General features: G+C 41.1%; 1 protein-coding gene across 15 annotated transcripts in view; it reads right to left on the bottom strand.

The window, feature by feature from the left end:
* The window catches only part of LOC119658486 (cytoplasmic dynein 1 intermediate chain), a 45,544-nt gene that overhangs the window by 9,312 nt on the left and 15,138 nt on the right, over positions 1-21,094 (bottom strand). For 3 of the 15 annotated variants that reach the window (XM_038065933.1, XM_038065934.1, XM_038065932.1), the window contains exons 4-6: positions 17,697-17,759; positions 17,408-17,428; positions 14,343-14,390 (exon numbers count right to left, since the gene is read on the bottom strand). In XM_038065933.1, the coding sequence (XP_037921861.1) occupies positions 14,343-14,390; positions 17,408-17,428; positions 17,697-17,759 (132 nt within the window). The remainder of the gene's footprint in view (positions 1-14,342; positions 14,391-17,407; positions 17,429-17,696; positions 17,760-21,094) is intronic. The other 12 variants (XM_038065935.1, XM_038065937.1, XM_038065938.1 and 9 more) reach the window with 5 other exon arrangements.

Genomic DNA, 21,094 nt, shown 5'->3' with positions numbered 1-21,094 from the left:
CACAGGACATGCTCGCGTCTCTGAGGGAGATGTGTGGGCAGAGCAACATGAGGTGGGCGAGCTGACTACATGGCCACAGTACCAGAGAGAGAAAGGGAGGGAGAGAGAGGGGAGAGGGATGGAGGGAGAGAGAGGGTGAGAGGGGGGAGAGAGAGAGGGAGAAAGGGAGAGAGGGGGGAGAGAGAGAGAGAGAGGGAGAAAGAGAGAGAGAGAGAGGGAGAAAGGGAGAGAGGAGGGAGAGAGAGAGAGAGGGAGAAAGGGAGAGAGAGAGAGGGAGAAAGGGAGAGAGAGAGAGGGAGAGAGAGAGAGGGAAAAAGGGAGAGAGGGAGAAAGGGAGAGAGAGAGGGAGAAAGGGAGAGAGAGAGGGAGAAAGGGAGAGAGAGAGGGAGAAAGAGAGAGAGAGTGAGAAAGGGAGAGAGAGAGGGAGAAAGGGAGAGAGAGGGAGAAAGGGAGAGAGAGAGGGAGAAAGGGAGAGAGAGAGGGAGAAAGAGAGAGAGAGTGAGAAAGGGAGAGAGAGGGAGAAAGGGAGAGAGAGAGGGAGAAAGGGAGAGAGAGAGGGAGAAAGGGAGAAAAAGGGAGAGAGAGAGAGGAAGAGAGAGAGAGAGGGAAAGAGAGGGGGGCGAGAGAGAGAATTGAATTGAAGTATCAATTATTGAAACATCCACCCCCTTCACCAGTTCCCTCTGACTTACATCGGTTCGCAAATGAAAAACCAAATGCTGCCGGAAAGGAGTACTTTGATCGTCTTCTGGAAAACAAGTAAGTGAATTGGACCATTGTTGGGAAAAGTGTAGTTAAGCAAATTAATGGTTTTTCGAAAACGAAACCCAGATCAGGCCGGCACCGCTGTCGAACGAGACAAAGACTAAAGAAGAAGTTATGCAACCTTTGAAGTGCGAAAATCGCCTTATTTAGGTTTACACTTGATTGAAGCAAATTTTTTCGGATTTAAAGATTTATTTTGGCAATTCGGTTTTCGCACTTCTAAGGTTGCGTACCCTTTTTTGGTTTTCTGATATGAAGGATCCTAAGTCCACATCTACTTGATGTTGGACCGGAACACTGAAAAGCAACTTATTCTCACGTTTTTTGATCCACGGGTCCAGCGTTTTGGGCTAAGCGCCTAAAAAGGGGCCTCAAAAAGGGCGACTAACGATCCTCCTCTCTGTCAACAGTACAGCCGCAAACATGACGTGGATGATAATCATATTCAACTTAAAATCGCCAATAGCTTAAGCCTAAGCTAGACCAAAGTCAAATTTTTCGTTTTTGGCCTTTGTCTCGTTTGACAGAGCGATTGACTCGTCTAAGTTGCAATCATCATTTCAGCACACACGTCATATTAGCCAATATATAAGGGAGCTGTTAACACCTATAGACGTTTTCGAACGTGGTACTCCCAGGGCAGATTTCAGGTAGCGTCTGATGAGTTGACTCTACCCTGAACGAAATTGTCAGTTGTCCTTTTTTAAGAAAAAAAAAAAAAAATTCTCACCATAGCCCAACAAAACAAGGGCCCACAGACTAAAGAATGAGAGTGAGTTTTCCTCCAGTTGGTCTGATTCGTCGTTAACTGGATGCAGATTATGTACCCTTCAGTCCTTAAAAGAACCTGTTATTAGGGTTCAATAGGTTTTGTCAAATTTGGTGGAAGTTAAATGGGCTTTCTTTAGATACGAACCATTAGATTCCCAGCTTAACTGGCGGTAGCCTTTAGCTGTTAGGGCGATCATTTTAGAATCATATACATTTCCAAGCAACTAGAAAGCAAACGAAACGACCGTTGATCAGATAGATTTCTCGACGAGTAGAAAGTTGAAGATGCAAGAATAGGAAGTTGAGAATGCAGGAATCGTCTTCAGCTCGACGGACGTGTGTGCATATTGCATATTCCCAGGACCTTCCTTATGAAAGGCCTATAAAGGCATTGCTTAAGCGAAGTACTATCCATTGTATATGCAAGACAAATTCTCTAGGGGGTGTCACTTTCGAGGTTTTCGGCAACGAGTTTCAGATCTGTTCAGGACTTTTCGGGATATCAGCTCTCCTTGGAGTGGTAGTCCTATCTTAAAAAGTATATTATCCATTATCTGTTGTGCCTACTAATTGATGCGTCCACGGTTGTCTGGACCGTAAGGAGTACATGTCGCTGTAGTTCTTCGTCTGAGATTCTGTTGGGGCAAGGTACCCTGATGACAGGACGGAGACAGGTTGACAGTTGAAAAAAGTAGGTTTTGTTAGCAAATATGGAGATATGTATTAACGAAGGCTTGAAGCTTTTCAACAACAGTGGTGGTCACTTGTTCTGCAACACCACACATATCAATTTATGTTGGCGTTACGGTACCTTAATTTTTAGATTTTGGACAAGTTAATGGGGACGAATCTAGTACTGTTAATACGTCGAATGATGTCTAATTCGGCGCATGTGGTCAAATTGGGTCAAAAAACTTCACAATTGATTATAAGAACAATTGAAAAAACGCCTTCTTTGATTTTATTGACAGAATAACCATTGATAACAATTTCTTCGGTCGCTTGATCACGGGTCACGAATTATTAGTTTTTGAATACGATCCTGAGGCAAAATGGTTAAGTTACCGGTGACACAGTTAGACATCTCCCTTACCGAAGAAACCATGAATGACTGATGGTTTGCTTGGCAAGTTGCACTCCGCACCTTTCCAACAAATATCAAAACTAATCGCATCGGAAAGTACTAACCGTTGATACCCCAGATGACTATATTTGATGAAAAAAATGTACACCCCCCTTTTGCATGTATGGAGATTCTAGAATGATGTAACTCAATCGCCATAACCGTTTCCGAAAAAAATGCGTGTGACAGACAGACAGGCAAACAGTGAATCGCCACCGCTTGATCTATCGTCTTTCGAAAAAAGATCCTCTTAAAACAGCTATTGACATTCAATCTGAAATTATGAACCAGAGGGGCTTACGGATAAGTATATAAGCTGTCCGACTTCCGTTGCAAAAATTTGGAATAGCCACTTTTTACTCTTTTACTTCTGGAAGCGAAGAACCCGAGTGCAACCCGTGATAAATTGCGCAAAATTTAGGGTGAACTGCTTCAAAAAAACTTCAGTGCTAAACCTGGCCAGCTGGAAGTCTTTATATTAAAAATACTCCTCAGTCAGGGTGGCTCATCAAGGTTGATGATGACAAAATAGTGGCAGAGATCAAGTTAAACCTTTGTTACACGATGCGAGATATCGTGCACACAGGTTAGTGAAAAACTTGTTCACTAGAATCTACTACATAAGCTTGGATACGTAAACAGGTCCGATATTTGGATTCCTGGAGCCTTTTTGGGAAAGGATGACAACTGGTGACGAGAAGAAGGTACGATGCAAAGGGTCTTGGTCCCGGCGGGAAGATCCGCCTTAAAGGACTTCAAAAGCAAAACTTTATCAAAGAAAGATGTAGGTTTGGTTGGATGTGGTTTCTTTTTGAACTTTCAACAAGGAACTGAACGATTGTCGGCAATTTGACAGTCTGAACCCATTCCTAATCCGGAAGCGCACGGAGCTTGGCAATCGCAAAGGAATTGCGTTCTAACACACGACAGAGCGAGATCCCAAACATCTTTGGGGACCCGTCAAAAGCGAGCTTGGATGGGATGAGTTATCTCACCGGGTCCAAGAAAGGCGAGAGGTGTTCCATAAGCAAAATGAGCGATGGGATTAAAATTTTGAAACGTGGAATGGGTTCTTCTAGTGCTACTACCAAGTAAGGACCCGATGTTCTTCTTTGGGACTACTTAGAATCTCATGTTTATGGAGCCAAGGAGCAGTTCTGAGGGAAGTATATCATAGGAGCCCAACTGCATTTTAATCAATAGAGATTAAGCGATGTTGGTCCAATTTGTAGACATTTACAAAAAAAAAAGGACTCGAAATAAATGGTTGATATTTTAAGATATGACTTTTAGAATTTCTTCTTTTCTGTATCCAGTTTTCAAATTTCTGCAGGATATTTAGGAAATAACTTGTCACAGGTATACAAACACGCTACCAATATGGGTAGAGATGCCTGTCACATCCCATTAAGGATGTGACAGGCAAAATGCTTGTGAATCTTGAATTAGGTTTGTCAGGGTGTTTGCTTAAAGCAGAGTTGGGAGATGAATGCGTTGATTTTTGCCTCAAAGCTTCTGTCGTCAATGTGGAGGATACAACGATGGGGTTGGTGGAAGTGTGCTTTTTCGGGAGGATAAAGGATACTTTGTAGGTGGGCCACGTTTTTCTGAGCTGTTGATATGTGCATCTAGGTTGAGGATTTCGTCTACAAGGAAATATTGGAACGAGTATCTGCTCCTTAAAAGCCTACGGCAGAGGGTTTTCTCGTATTTTGTGTCTCCAAGTGTGACATTAGGGAGTGAAATGAGGTTGATTTCGAGAGCGGGTATCAGTTCATTGCAATGTGACAAAATTACTACACAAAGGAGGAGCAAATCAAGTCTCTAGGAGGTCTAGAATGTCACTGCGTATTCGCGGGGTGGGTATGAGGTAGTTAATTGGTCCCTGGCCTCTGTGATTCATGAATTGGTCTATCTGTGTGCCAAGCCATAAATATTAGGTTGTTGCACATGAAATGGCCGATTTGGCAATCAAGTGAAGTTAGTTGCGATTTTGCTGTATCAAACCACCACCAGTTGGCGCTATTGGTGTCGGATAATGAAGTATAAACACTCCTACATTTAATCAAGGAATCATTTCAGTTTCGACCATCGTTGTGATAACAGTGAATAGAAAGGAAAAAAGGATGGAAAAGATCCAATAACGTATATTTTTTCTGTATGAGTTCAAACTCGGTCATAAAGCAGCGGAGGTGATCAGGAACATTAGCAGTGCATTTGGAGCTGATACGGTAAGCGAACGAACCACACGGCGGTGGTTCGAGAAATTCCGGTCAGGCGACGTAAACCTTCAAAGTAAGCCACGTGGACATCTAGAACCAGCGCTTGACAACGATGAACTGCGTTCGCTAGTCGCATCCGATACACGTGAGTCTGTGAGAGACATTGCAGGGAAACTGGACGTACACTATTAGACAGTTTCCCGGCACTTGCAACAACTTGGATAGGTGAAAAAGTTCGACAAATTGACTCCGCATGTCCTCACGGAGCAAAACATGGTGCTTCGAACAGAAATTTGCAGTTCTTTACTCACCCGCAAGAGAGGCGATCCCTTCAGAATAGTGACATGTGATGAAAAGTGGATATTATACGACACTCGTCGCCGATCAGCACAATGGCTAGATGCAGATGAGCCACCGAAGCATATGCCGAAACCGAGCCTCCATCCGAATAAGGTAATGGTGACTGTTTGGTGGTCTACAGTTGGAGTTATTCACTATTCCTTTTTGGCACCTGGAGAAACGATAAATGCACAGAAATACTGTGCCCAACTCGAGGAAATGCATAAAAAATTGAGTATTCAACGGTAGAGATTGGTCAACAGAAATGGTGTGATATTCCCTCACGACAATGCACGACCTCATGTGTCCAGAACAACGGTCCAAAAGTTTAACAAATTGCAGTATGAGACTCTGCCTCATACTCCATATTCACCGGACCTTTCGCTAACCGACTACCAGTTTTTTAAGCATTTGGATCATTTTTTGGCGTAAAAACAATTAAGGAACGAAGGCTGTCAAAATTGGCTTCGACGAATTTATTAACACCCGACAATTGGACTTCTACGAAACTGGCATACATGCTCTTGTATTTTGTTGGGAGAAGTGTTTTGATTTCGACTGGCACCTATTTTGATTAAATAAATAAATTTTTGTAGGCTTTACAGTCGTTTCAAATTTTAGTATCAAAACGGCCATTTCATTTGCAACAACCTAATGCTGTGTAAAGGCACATGCTCGCAGTAAATACGTGAAATTTTTCACAGGCAAATAATCGAAGAACATTGGCCATGTGCAATGCTTTTTTTCCAACATACAAATTCAAGCAATGTGCCGGGAGACGAATTTCCTGTGTGTAGACTTGAGTATATCTGCCATCTGTCTGTTTGGCCATTGGGAACGTTGATGTTGGAGGCAAGTTGGATAGAGTTTAACTTTGAGAATTTGGTTGTCATGTTCCCAGTTCGCCTTCTGGGAGTCAGAAATTGCAGGTGACTTGAACGAAGGGTTCTGTCGCTGGGCTTAATATCGGCATCGTAGCCCCATTGCTAGCCTGGGAAGTGGAATAGTTGTAGTATGAGGTATAATAGAGGAAAATGCATGTATAAAAGGGAAAACTCATCTTATACTCATAACTCATCTTATCCATTATTCGATAATTAGCGGAAAATATTCATATAGGTTTCTAATAAACGAGGGACATTCAAACAGTAAAGCCAATATCTGTACAAGTTAACACATTTCAATGCTCTACTATCCAAAGTGAAATAGGACATCGATTAACACATTGTATTTATCGAACTAATATCTCAACTCATTGTATAACAATCAAATACAGCAACTGCCGATGTCGTATTGCACTATGGATACCGTAGGCTCGAAAAAGAACCAAAAGGACTAAAGCAATAAACAAAAGTCAAACAAAATATTAATGTTTCCAGTCACTAGAGTACTTTCAACAATATGCCAAGTTATATGTTTACATGATAACAATGACTAGGAAATAAAATTCTTCTCTTTAATGATATCGAGAAATTAGTTTGAATTAGATAATAATTACCTTGTGCTAAAATGCGGTTTTGCCTCTAGTATAGAATAACAACAATGTGAAATGCCGTGAGTTTGTTTGATTAATTTTGAAATAATTTATAAAATGATTCATGTGCGCCATATTTTGTTAAAATGTTTATCTTTTTGTTTTTTTTAACACTTAAATTTTCTATTCTGTACAAAAGATACTTGTTACATTATTAAGATAGCCCATACAGAACAACGTAACGCGCGTGTGACATTTAAGGAAGCGTGAGGTATAAGAAAAGAGGACACAAAAAAAACGACTTTCATTAAGCTGAATTTTGTTACTGTTTTGCGCGTGACAAAGCGGATAAAGTGCTCTTAAAGATATGAAGTTCGTAATGTATGGACTTGCAATTTTTGAGGTATATATAAAAAAAAATAATATTAAAAATAACAAAACGTAGTTGTATATTTCTCCACCCAGTTTTTTTTTTCAGATTTATAGAGAAGTGAGATTTTCGGGTCTACACCTCATAAAAAGTTGACGCTATAGAGATCTCGATATGTGCATGCTGACGAGTATTTAGTATTAAATTAGAGAGCTGATATCACTTAATATTATCGTATAATGTAGTAGGTGTAAATTTGATAAGAGGACGAAGATTATTTGTACACAGCATTGACAAAAGCACGACACCAGCAAAAGGAAACATAACAGCAAAGGAGCAAAGCCAGCAAAAGATATACGATTGACATGCAAAAAACGTAACACAATATGTACAAACTTCCTTTTGAATGCATGGATAAAGATAGAATTATTCAATAGTTCTTTTTCTAGTATATATTGGGTTGGGGAGAAAGAAATGTCGTATTTGTGATCGAAATTTGACGCTTTATTTAACATACTTAGAATTATCCGATTTAATTTCAAATATGCGCCGTTTTGTTCGCAAACTTGTTGCCATTTAGAAGGCAACTTCATTACCCCCTCGCCCCCCTCCTTATTTGCAAGCCTCTTTTGAGGCGAACTTAGTAGCACCAAGAGCGTTTTCCATGGACTGGAAGAGATGGTAATCACTTGGCACCAGGTCCGGACTATACAATCGGTGCGATAGGACATCCCATCCGAGCTCTCGTAGCTTCTGGCGGGCCATCAAAGATGTGTGAGGCCGAGCGTTGTCCTGATGGAACACAACATCATTCCTATTGATCAATTCTGGCCGCTTCTGGTCAATCGCCTGCTTCAAACGGTAGAATTGCTCACAGTAGAGGACCGAATTGAGAGTCTGGCCATATTTGAGCAGCTCATAGTGGATGATTCCCTTCCAATCCCACTAAACACCCAGCAAAACCTTCCTGGCCGTCAATCCGGGCTTGGCGATGGTTTGGGCCGGCTCGCTGTGCTTCGACCACGATCTTTTTCGCTTGAGGTTGTCGCACATGATGCCCTTTTCATCAACAGTCACCATCTGCTTCAAAAATGGGTCGAATTCGTTCCCTTTCAGCAGTGCATCGCAGGCGTTGAGTCGATCCAAGAGATTTTTTTGCGTCAACTCGTGTGGCATCCAAACATCCAGCTTGTTTGGAATCTAATCTTCTGCAAATAGTTCCAAACGGTTTTATTGTCTAGACACAGTTCCTGACCAATCGCGCGAATACTCACATGTCGGTCTACTTGGATGATTTCGACGATTTAATCGGTTTCTACGACGATTGGCCTACCAGTACGGGATGTATCTTCGAGATCCCCTACACCAGAACGAAATCAATCGAACCAACGCTGTGCTGTGCGAATCGATACAGTATCGGGCCCATAAACTTCAAAAAATTTTTCGGTCGCCTTCGTTGCATTTCTACCTCTCAGGTAGTAAAAACATAAAATATGACGAATTTCTTATTTGGTGGACTGCATCTTTGACGCGCTATAACTTTTTCTTCAGCAGTCTTCGAAATCGGCTTTCTGAGCTGGAGCGTTCTCTTGGTGGAATAGTACTCCGAATGCTCTTATTTAGATTTCTGCGTAGTAAGAACCCTTAATAGCGATTCGCTTTTCCAAATACGCCACCACAATTATTATTTCATCTTCCCGGAAAACGCAGACCATAACCTTTCCCGCTGACATAGATAATTTGAACTTTTTCGGCGTCAGTGATAAGGTTCGTTTCTAAGCCAGAATTCAGAATCAAAGTGATAAATCCAGGTCGCACCTATGGTCACGAAACGTTTCCCTAATCCGGTGTCCGAACATCTCAAATCTAAAATTTGCCACAGTCGTCCACCCTTGATTCCGAGTGTGATACTGACTATGAAAGACAATGAATGGCGTCTCGCGGTAATGGAGACGAAGATGTAATGTTGGACTAGTGACGTAAGATGACTTTATCACACCCGAAATGTAGATAATCCGCCGGTCGATATGGAATTGTACCGATCGTAGAAAAATTGCGAGAGAGTCATTTTGGACGGTATGGTCACGTAATTCGCGCTAACGAGAATTCATTCCCCAAGATTGATAGCTTGATACGCTGGATGGGAATGAAAGCTTCGCAACTGCATCTAGATCAAACAAAGGACAGAACAAAACAGCGCAACCGATCACGACGAGTCGACCTCGGTTGTCAATGGAACAACAACTAAAGAACAAGAAAAAAAATCTTCGAACGCTGCCATATGAGGTTCCTGTGACCTCACCTATATACGTGATTGTCACTTTTCGATCTGTTAATACAACATCTTGGACTTTTCCATGGTCTCATTTCAGTAGATGTTCTAGACAGCTTAAAGTCCTTGGCCCAACATGCAACTGTGGAATATGGCAGAGCAGAGTTTTGGCCGTTTGCACCTATTTACGTAAACCTGAATGCTAGTTAAAACTTATAAAAGAGCATTGCATCTTAAAAAACGGGGATTGGAATTTGCACAGCCGATTCGGCTGAAAATGGGCTGGCAAAATGGCATCGTCACGCTGCATTGACCTGCACACTTGCCTGATGCTAATGTGATTGAAAATGTATGGACCTACATAAAGCTAACCACTCTTTTTGGGCTTGGTACCTAGGTTTCAAAAAGTAATAAGCGAAGACGGCTTTACGGTTTCGTACCAGGGATCTGTCCCGACCAACTTAGGCCTGAATTTACTAGGCGGTTTTTGTCATAAATGTATATCATACCCATGTCGTGTTATGAATTGTATATGAGGGGGCAAACAACACCTCGTAACCACTTCGATCATACTGCTCCAAAGGCAGAGATGAGGCGGTGTCTAAAGAATTGCCTATGCCCTGGACAAATTTGGTTTCTAGCCCAGAACAGAGGGGTAGGTGGAAAATGAATATAGGAATAAAGTTCCTTTAAAATGGATGGCGGACTTACATCCTTAACCAAAAAAAAAAAAAATTAATTATCCGAGTTAACGAAAAAATGGAAATGGGTCAATTAATCCATATGGGTGAGGATAATCCAACCTAGAAAGTTTGTCAGGGCAATATCCACGGTAGAAAAAGACGTAGCGGACCCTGCCTCGAATGAACCGATGGAGTAGGCCAGGATGCCAGACAGTTTTTAGGGATATCGAATTGGTGAACCACGATACCAAACCGGGTTGTTTGGAGTTCCTTACTGAGGCAGGCCTAGAACGGAATCCGGTTGTTGAGCCGTTAATGATGCTTTTTCGCATCGCCACTTCTTTTGATCGATAGGTCATGATCCGCTTGGGTAGTGATTTATGGATAGTCTTAAAGGTAAAATCGTTCTACCGGGAACATGCGAACATGGTTGGCGATGGATAATATTTTTGATAACTATTTTGTAATCATTATTTAATATCGATATTGTCTTTACAAAAAAAAGGATTAAAATTAATGAATATAAATTGATCAATAGTGATTGGATTTGTACCAAACTTTCTGGTATCGCACCATATATTATGATATAAATTCTACTTGGTGTCCTCAGAATGAGTATTTCCGATTGAATTTCGAAAATTTAGTAGAATACTGTTATCAACTTTATTTGAGTGATTTGAGAGTTTCAGGGAATAGATTGATATCAGTTTCACTTTAGGTGTTTTCTTTTCGGATTTATCACTTCTCTTTTGCGACCGATATCAAAAGTAGCACATGCCCCATTTGATACTCTACGTGGCTATATCTGGTAAGCCAGTATTTGGGTGGACCACATCTGCGTGGGAAGCTAACTTATACATGTCATTCGTTGTATGCCTCCAAGGAATTTCATGGCAACAGGTGCGTTTCTCAGTGATAGACAGACGAACATATGGTAAATCTAAACTTGTTCGATTGATAAAAATGCCCACTGAAACAATACTCGAGGTAGAATACAAGCTGAGCCAACCAATAGCTTCCGAACAGGTTTGGATTTAAAACAAAGAGATTGACTGGTCCCTGCGGTTTTTAATCCGGCCCTAAAGTATGCTGTCAGGAAAAGTCGATAAACAATATGGAAACGGTGCTATTTAAGTTTTCTTAGATATGATGTATGCCAAGGACACGACGCATGTCACACGCCTATAGGACTTGATAATTTTGATTTGCTGAGAGATTCTTCATTCACAAAATAGGTTGGATTAGGGGTTAATGCGAATAAAATTAAATCCGTGAGCCAAACTAGGAAAAAGGCGCCAAAAATAATGAAGCGAGAGCACATTCTGGAAAATGTGGGCACATTCGTATAACTTGGAGTGCTTCTTGTAAAAAGCAGTAAGATAAATCCAGCACCACACACAACAGTGAAAAAAGCATACTATTCAGTTTTTTCGATGAAAAGTTGGAAGAATTATTATACGACTTGTGTTAATATATGTCGGTAAAACATGGACATTAGATCTAGATTTCGGTGATAGGAAAATTTATATTTATTTAAACGATGACTACAGAGACTAATCAAGGAACGATCAAACCGACGAATCTATTGCATCGAATAAATGGCATCAATTCTGATATCGGAACGACTAGGGGGAGTGAATTTTTTAGACATTTCCCGAACAGAGGAGCTCAAGTAAGAAAACCGAGAAAATGATGGAAAGATGGAGTCTACACTCATCGCTGGACTGGAAAATGGGGGCAATATATTCTGACGGTCCTTAACTCCCTCCACCATTGTACCGTCGATGAATGAATGAGCAACTGCAATTTTCCATTTCGTGATATAAGTACAATGAGTCAGTGAAGTCCAACGAAGGCGACGAAAACCCAACAAAGGAGCATATTGCCAGAACGCCTGCTATTATTCAACGGACTAAGGGGCTGATTTTTTAAGATCGAGGCCAGGCTATCTGAAAATTGTTTGGGTTGTTGATGCGAGCGAAAAAACTATGAATTGAAGTGTCGAAGAGGATCTCTGCTTTCCGAAGCTGCCGGGACAAAGCTTACCAACCGCGACGGATAGATGGCAAGAATTCTTCGAGCAAATTTCAACTGAAGAATTTGCTTATACTTCACTTCCACAATCATTGCCGACATTTGGACCAGTTCCACCTGTCAGCGCAACTTGGTGCTCAGAGGTGGCGGTGAGGAAGATGGGGCGACAACCCTGGCGGCCAAACCAAAACCAAGTGGCCGAGAAGAACCTCCATAGTGGTGGCACCGGGAGACGCTGTATTCACTTTGATTTGCCGGCCGTGATGCAGTAGGCGAATTCTCCAAAGGCCTAATTAGGGCGTTCAGACCCGAGTCTGCACGGGGACTCCTCTGAAGTGGCAAATTGGTCACGAAACCTTACCAGGGGTATACTGGTATCATGGGAATCGGGATAGCCCCTGGACTCTCATACTTCGGGTGAACTCCCGTTGTATGTGAGTACAGCTCGGTTGTTTGCGGTTGGCCCCCCTAGTGGGAGTTTCATGGTGGTTGTGCTCAAGCGAGAAGAGACCTTCGGGCCTCGGCGTGGTGTTGCGTTTCAACCCGGGTGCCGTACTCCTTAGTTCGGTAGAGATTTAGGTAATTCTTGCATCCACCAGTATGAATGCTAAGCCATGCACTTTGTATAGACTGGTACCGTTGTTGCTTGTCTCAGCGGGGCTCTGATTGTGGTCACAAAATCAATCCGTGTCTGAAGAGGACCGTAGGATTAAGTCTCACGACAGGTGCTTACGTTAAACACCATGGGCTTAACTGTCAGCGCAACTGAAGTCGAGGAGGCAATAAAACGAATAAAATCAGGAAAAGCCACAGGACCTGACGACATCGTATCTGAGCTCTGGAAAGCGAAGAGCTGGGACCCAACACTGTGGCTCAGTGAATTCTTTAATCGGATTATTCAGGAAGAACACCATCTGACTGACAAGAAAAGCACTGTTCCAATATGGAAAAAGAAAGGTAGTTCAGCAGAATGCTCAAATTACCGTCCGATCCGTTTACTTGCCCATACCATGAAGACTTTTGAACGCATTTTTGACAACCGTATTCTCTATGGTTCTAAGTGTTGGCTGACTACAAAAGAGAATGAACAGCGTCTTGCGGTAATGGAGACGAAGATGTTGCGTTGGACTAGTGGCGTGACACGTTTTGATCATATCCGAAATGAGGATATCCGCGACCGTTATAGGGTTGCATCGATCGTGGAAAAATTGTGAGAGAGGCGTCTTCGATGGTATGATCACGCAATTCGCGCTAACGAGAATTCACTTGCCAAGATTGGTCTGAATAATAATAGTAAATAACCTGACAAAAAAAGGACTTTGCTTTATTGGATACAATTATTTTCATTTAACAATAACCTTATTTCGGGAACCAGTTTTTCGCTTCCTCAGGGTTTTGTCTTTCATCGAGAAAGGGAAAAACTGATTCCCGAAGTACGGCTAATGTTTGATGAAGATAATTGTATCCAACAAAGCAAATTCACTTCATAAATAACTAATTTAATGTGAAATTAATTCTGATAGGATGATATCGTACAGAACGAATACTGGATTTAATTTGAACTTCATATTTGTTGTATTTAGATTGTTGAAGATGTTTCAAGTCCTAATAAGGCACAAATCGAAAATTCGAGCATGATGGAGCACGATACTTCAAAATCAGCTAACTTTTCACGATTTGATTTGATTTATAGCGAATTTGAATAGATATTTGTTCTGAGGATTCAATTTTTCGAATTTTTTAAAGTTGTACCACGAACGCATTCGACTGTGCCTTTTCTATTCATTCGCAATAAGTGTTTATGTATTCTGGATACCAATCGTTTTCCAAATAGAAGAGACCTAGTGCATTGCAATGTTAACCCAAGCGCTTAGCTTACTCTGTCTTTTCTGAAACTTATCATGCATGCCACACTTTACTTACATTAAAACCAACGTTACCACAAGCAAAAAGATAGTTAGAAGTTAATTCAAATGAGATGTTTTCTTAGGATTTTAGTTAGAAAGATATTAGAGGCATGTTTATGTTTGTACTGAAAGATTTATGTAAAAAAAAAAAAGTAATAACTTGCAATAAAGGTTCTAAAATCTACGCTTTTACATACTCCGAAAATCTTTTTAATTACTTGGCAAGGTGAAAAAATAAAAGCTTATCGAAGGTTTCTGGCACGAAGTTAAGTATCTGCTACAATTGCTGTAATTTTTATGGTAGCAAAATCTCTAAAGTTTGTTTAGATGTCGCCTGTTTTGTTTCAATCGCGTTCTCTTACATTGGAAAAGAGGTACCTACCTGGAAATTCATCTTCCCACTCTAAACCCGGATTTAGATTGTATTCATCTTGAAATATACAAAAAGAAGAAAAGATCGTTTTTGGTCTTTTGTATTTCACTTTTGCTTCATTTGTTAGGTTTGATTTTTTTGTTTTTTTGGCAATGATATGTCGAATTTTTTTTTTAAACAAAATACTGCTTGGATTTATCTTTTATCGGATTCGAATTGACATGAGCGGCAAATAAAATGGAAATTAAAATAATTTGAGAAAGATCTCAATAGGTTCGTTTTATAGTGATATTGGTGAATGAGAAAAAAAAATCGAGACTCAAATCTGTTTTTTTCACTATCCTCTTGCTGCAGTCTAAAAGGCAGATTTAATTAAATTAATTCTGGTTATGGATGGAAAGAGACAAAAGACAAATGAATACAATTCGCCCCAACAAAAATTCATGCAGTAAGAAATCAAAATATTAGACCTTTCCGGATATTTAGTAGGAAAACCACAAGTGGTCGAATGATATTGCAGCAGCTTATCAACTACCAGGTGTACTTCTAATTAATTTCCGCTTGTTTTTTCGATAGATGGCGTTCTATGTTTTTTGTCGCTGTTGGTCGCACGTACCTGTCATTTTGCTTAGTTGTTGTCGAGTGTCTAAACTGCGTCGACGTTTCCCCGAAAAGTTCCTCCAGAAAATTTTTATTGCGCGCCAAAAATGTCGGCGTACGTACCGAATTTCGAGCATATGCGCCATGCATTGCTTTTCATGTTCAATCAAGGAAAAAAAGTGTCCGAGAGCTACTGTGCACTTGTGGAAGTTTATGGCGATCGTGAATTAACACTTCGAACATGTGAAACGTAGTTTCGACAATTCAAAAATGGAGATTTCGACTTGAACGACGCCGCACGCTCCGGCAAGCGAAAATCGTTTGATGATGCCGAATTGCAAGCATTATTGGATGAAGGCAACACGCAAACACAACGACAGCCTGCAGATACGTTGGGAGTTCAACAGCAAGCAATTTCGAAACGTCTGCGAGCCATGGGAAAAATTCAGAAGTGTGGAAAGTGAGTGCCGCATGAACTGACCGAGAGACAAATGGAGAACCGAAAAGTGACGTGTGAAATTCTGCTTCAACGGTACAAAAGACCGCCTTTTCTCCATGGTATTGTTACGGGCGACGAATAGTGGATTTCCTTGGAGGAGCATCGACATCGACGGCACGACCAAATCGTTATGAAAGTCCTGGGCGGTTTAACGTGAGTACCTGCCGTGAAGGCCTAGTCCCACGGTCCTTTTCGGACACGGATTGACTTTGGGACCACAATCAGAGCCCCACCATGCAAGCACAGCGGTCCTGGTTTATACTGAGTGCAGGCTCCACATTCATACCAGTGGATGCGAGGCCCATCTAACACCTCTGCCGCAACTAAGGTGTACGGCACCCGAGTTGTACAGCGCAACTCCACGCTCGAGCTCCGAGGAGCTCTGCCCGCGATGTAGGCATAACCACAATCACCATGAAACCGCCACTAGGGGGCCAACCGCAAATAACCGGGCCGAGAACACATCCCCCAGGAATTCTCCTGGAGCATATGCTCTCAGAGGGCCATCTCGGTTCCCATGGTACCAGATAACCTCCGGTGAAGCTTTGTGGCAGAGCCACTTCAGATGAGTCCCTTGCAGACTCGGGTCTGATCGCCCTCCTCGAGTACGTGGGACCAAATCATTATGGTCGGAAAGTCATGCTGTGTGTGTGTGGTGGGACCAGATCAGTGTGATCAACTTTGAACTGCTGAAACCTGGTGAAACTGTGAACGCCGTTCACTACAAACAACAAATGAAAGATTTGAGCCGAGCGATTGCGGAAAACCGATCAGAATATCAATAAAGACAGAAGAAGGTGATTTTGCTCCACGATCATGCACCATCGCATAAGTCGAAAGTCGTTCACGACACGACACGCTGGGAAAACTCAAGTGGGAGGTGCTTAACCATGCGGTTTACTCAGCACACCTGGCCCCATCGGATTATCACCTGTTTGCCTCTTTGAGTCACACAGTTTCTGAGAAGCGCTTTGACTCCTACGAAAATTTGCAGAAATGGCTCACTGAGTGGTTCACCTCCAAAGACAGTTCACAAATTGCCAGAAAGGTGAACAAAATATGTAAAAAACGATGGAAAATATTTCGAATAAAATAACTATTACGGTTCCCTTGGAATTATGTGTTTTATTCACAAAAAAAACCGGAAATTAATTAGGAGTACACCTGGTATTGACGTGTTGAATCAACTTGTTGGTGGAGGTGCGTGCTGTTTTAAGGTGGGTCTTCGAATCGCGGCGACAAAAAAGTTCCATCCAAAATATTGAAATAAATTTCTGTAGATCTTGATATTATCTTTGACACCTTCCAATAGCAGCACCTCCCGACAAGAAACAAATCATACGTAGAACAAACGTGTGACTCCCACAAACAAAACATGAAGAAACAAAGGATCGACATTATATTTCTAGGTAAGGTTACATCCTCGGATAGAATACTAATAAATATCGTAGAAAGCAAATAATATGAAATAAGTGTTATCCTTCCCATGGTATTGTCGATATAGAAGTATAAAGGGGGCGTATTCTAAAGAAAACTTGTCAAATTTGTAATTGTTACAGTGTAGCTAATAAATTAAAATTAAGGATCCCAACAATATCAGTACATACTAAACATAATCAATATTTGTAACTAAACAACTAAAATGGGTGGAGAAATAAAACTTCTTTCAAATAAATGATATTGCAAAAAATACTATTACTAGTTCCAGTGATGAGCTTGGAAATGAGCCCAAAGATCATTGTATCTAGTTGCAGCTGAGTAAATGAATTCCATCTTGAACAGCAGACCAATGTGGTCCGTTGAAAAAACGAAAGAAATAAAATTCAAAAATATCAAATTATTTACTAAATGATTTGTGAATTGAATTGATTAAACAAGAGGTGAACGGAAAATGGTGAACTGATGTTACGAACGACAACAGTAACAAAGTTTGTTTGTTTGTTTTTTTGTAACGAAATTGAAGTTCTGAACTTACCGTAGTAGTCCGTAGCATGAGCTATAAAAATAGAGAAAAAACAAGAAATAATTAGCTATAAAAGTGCTAGTCACTCATTTCGCTAGGATCTCGGTACCATTCAACAGTCTCTATCTAAGCATTCACGAGAAAGAAACGCCGAAAAAACTCTTGTTGAATGGATCCAAACAGAATTTTATCTTACTCAATATAAACTTAAAAAATTTCGCTCTTTTCCGTAACTAAAACAAACGCAAATGCACATGAATGAACAATGAATTTTATGATATGATCTAATTTGACACAATACCTTTTCGTGGTCTCCACCAATCCTCCATATATCCTGACAAAGGCGAGGAATGGCAAGAAAGAACTATATTTGTTATTTTATTTCATTTTAATAATTCCTGTTTAATTTTCAATTTTTTTTTTTTTTGTTTTTAAATTGTGTATGCAAAAATTCTTTTTGTAGCTACAGTGAAGCAAGCGATATGCTGTATTGCCGAGCAGAGTGAAGAAGCAATGGTGGCGGTTCACAGACACAGATAGTGTGATTGATGAAGATGAAATTGTGTCGGGATGAGACGAATTTACAACATCAACTCTAGCTTCACTTGGGTAAGGGCAACCATTCGTCCGGTTGCGGCCTCGTCAGTTGAGAAGCAGCTGGCAAGGACCCGAACATGAATAGGACAGCACAGCGGAAAGCCGGATTAATCGTAATTCAAAGCCAGTTAATGCTCGATGCATAAACATGCAGAATACAGCTGATTAGAATATGTAGTTTGTGTATAGAATGTGGTTGAAGAAAGTGAATTTTGTAGCGAAATTAAGTTTTAGTAATTAAAATGAAGAGTGGTTGATTACTCAGCTTATAAGCTCATAGGAAATGAACTCAATAAACTACGCCTAGACAAGAAATTATACTACCTTAGCCAGCATTATTTGCTTCATATAAAGGGTTAACAAATAGGGACGGCCCCCTTTCTTGAAACGTCATTATAACCAAACGCTTGAAGTTATCCTCAAGTGTCAAAGCACGTTTTGACAGTTAAGGTCTACCATTTAACAATGTCGAAGTACACGCCAAAAAGAATGTCTCCAAATTATCAAAATTTATTATAAAAATAACGAACAAGTCGGTTACGAATTGTTTACGTGATCGTCCCGATAAGAAGTCCATTGTTCGTATGGTGGAAAAGTCTGAGTCTAAATTTACTCTTCTGGATGTGAAGCCACCAAACAGAATGCGAAAGAAGAGATCCGCAGAAAATATCGCGGCTGTTGATGTTACCGAGGATGAAAAAACTCCCTTCCATGTCAATCTCAATAGTTGGGGCTTTCACAAATGACATTGTGGCGTATTTTACGCAACGATCTTGGCATATATCCTTTCAAGACCCTCCTCACTCAAGAATTGTTGCCGTCTGACTCGCGAAAACGCCGTGAGTCGCAAATCAGGCTCTGAACCAGCTGGCCGCTGAATGGAATACAATTGTTGTTTACGGCATGAATCAAGTCCCCACAAAATATTGGAAAAGCCTTTACATCCAAAGAATTGACTGTTTCGAGCAGCATGCTTGCTGGCGGGTTGATTTGACCCTATTTCTAATACGACGATGCTGGAAATACTTGTACCGTCAACAGCGATCACTACCATGCTGGCTGATTTTTTCTTCGAGAAAATTGTTGGAATGGACATGCACCACATTTGATTTCAGCAACACGGCGCGACTTGCTACATAGCCGTCGAAACAATTACATAACTGAAGCGGTAATAGGATCCTTTCTTGGGGGATATGTTAAATTCATTCATATATTCATTCATTCCAACAAACCAGCACAGTTGATGAGCTTCGCAACAACATTGAACGTTCAATTGGCGAAATAGAACGGAATGTTTGCTTGAAAGTCATAGAAAATTAGGTCGCCCGTATTGGTTCTGCCGGCGCTGCCAAGGCGGCCATATGAAAGATGTTGAGTTTCCCAATTAATGGCATTTAATTATCTTCAAAATAAAACAAGTCGGGAAACCGGAAGCTAGACGCTTCAGGTATAAAAGGTTTTGCCTTTCCCTATTTGAAGAATGTTTTTCGATTGGGTAGTTTCTGAAAATGAGTCCTAGCTCACTTTAAATATGTACATTTTTACTCATTACTCACGAACTTTACAATCCACGAGAAAACGTATACCAATTTCGGAAAGTACTAATCGAACCCTTTCATTTGATACCCCACATGACTATATCCGGTGAAAATTTTTTTTATTCATTTAAGGGGGGTTTCGCAGTCAATTACTAAAAACTATAGCAATATACTATTACTAACTTCATTTGAAAGGATATCGGTATGGAAAGTATTTCGGAACCTACGTACCATATAGTAGCAGCCTCTTCATTTTTTTTCAAATTTTTGATCACTTTCAACCCCCCGCACTTCCCACCTTTCCAACAAATGTCAAAACTAAGACCGGCTTCGGAAAGTACTAACCGAGACCTTTACACATCCCTTTTGCATGTATGGGGACCCCCCTTAAGTTCAACGTAAAAGGACGCAACTGGCTGCATGGGTGAGCGTTCACAGTTCCCACCTTTTCACCAAATTGGGTGTCAATCGCTATAACCATCTCCGAAAAAAATGCGTGCAACTGACAGACAGACAGTAAACTGATTTTAAAAGGGTTTTGTTTTACACGAAACCTTAAAAAGGAGGAACAAAAAAGCAACTTGCTATGGAGGATGCGCCAAAAAAATCTAAAAAAGACCTTTGCCAAAATTGCTAAAGCCAGGGAAGCATTCCAAACAAACAATCATACTCAAGCGATAGCCCCAAAAGTCGCAAACAAATCTAACCACCCCCCAGGTTCCCACTTGCGACAAAGGAGTTAGGGACACATTTTTATGTCAACAATTTGCTAAGTGGTACAAGTACTAGACAAGAGGCGAGAGTCCTCAGCGACCAAATGTCGGACATGTTAAGGTCCGGTGGATTTAACCTACGCAAGTGGGCATGAAATAATCCCAGTCTTTTGAGTGATATTCCTAAGGAATCCAGGGAAATGGGGTTGCATGAGTTCATACAAAATTCAACGATTGCCGCCCTTGGTCTGGTATGGAACCCTACGAAGGACAACTTTTGATTAACATTGATGAAGTATGACCCAACAAGGAAGCTGACCAAGAGATGCCTTCTATAAAGTATTGCAGGGATTTTCGACACCCTTCAATGGCTCGGACCTCCAGCCAAAATCTTGATGCAGAAAATTTGGCAGTCAGGTATCGGTTCGGATGCAATTCCCCCGAATGAGATTTTGACGCAATGGAAACGTCTTGAGGAGGAAATACCGGTTTCGGAGTCTATCCGAATTCCCCGATGGATCTATTATTCTATGGATCACCATTGCGAGCTTCATGGATTTTGTGATGCTTCCGAGGCAGCATACGCCCCGATAATATACTGTAAGGTCGTAGACTCCAGGGGAAAATGAACTATATCCTTACTCTGCGCCAAGACCAGGGTGAAGCCGTTAAAAGCAAAGGTGACTTTGTCGACACTGGAACTAAACGGTGCTTTGCTGCTCGCCGAACTGATGCATCTGATGAGATCAACGCTACGACTAGATAAGTCTGCTGTGTACTGTTGGTCCGAATCCACAATCGCTTTGGCGTGGATAAAGGTGCTTTCGCAATTAGAGTCCTACGTCGCAAAC

This window comes from Hermetia illucens, chromosome 5 (genome assembly GCF_905115235.1).
Source record: "Hermetia illucens chromosome 5, iHerIll2.2.curated.20191125, whole genome shotgun sequence".
Classification (NCBI taxonomy): domain Eukaryota; kingdom Metazoa; phylum Arthropoda; class Insecta; order Diptera; family Stratiomyidae; genus Hermetia; species Hermetia illucens.
The sequence above is the reverse complement of the archived record's forward strand: the minus strand, read 5'-3'. Positions and strand labels throughout refer to the sequence as shown.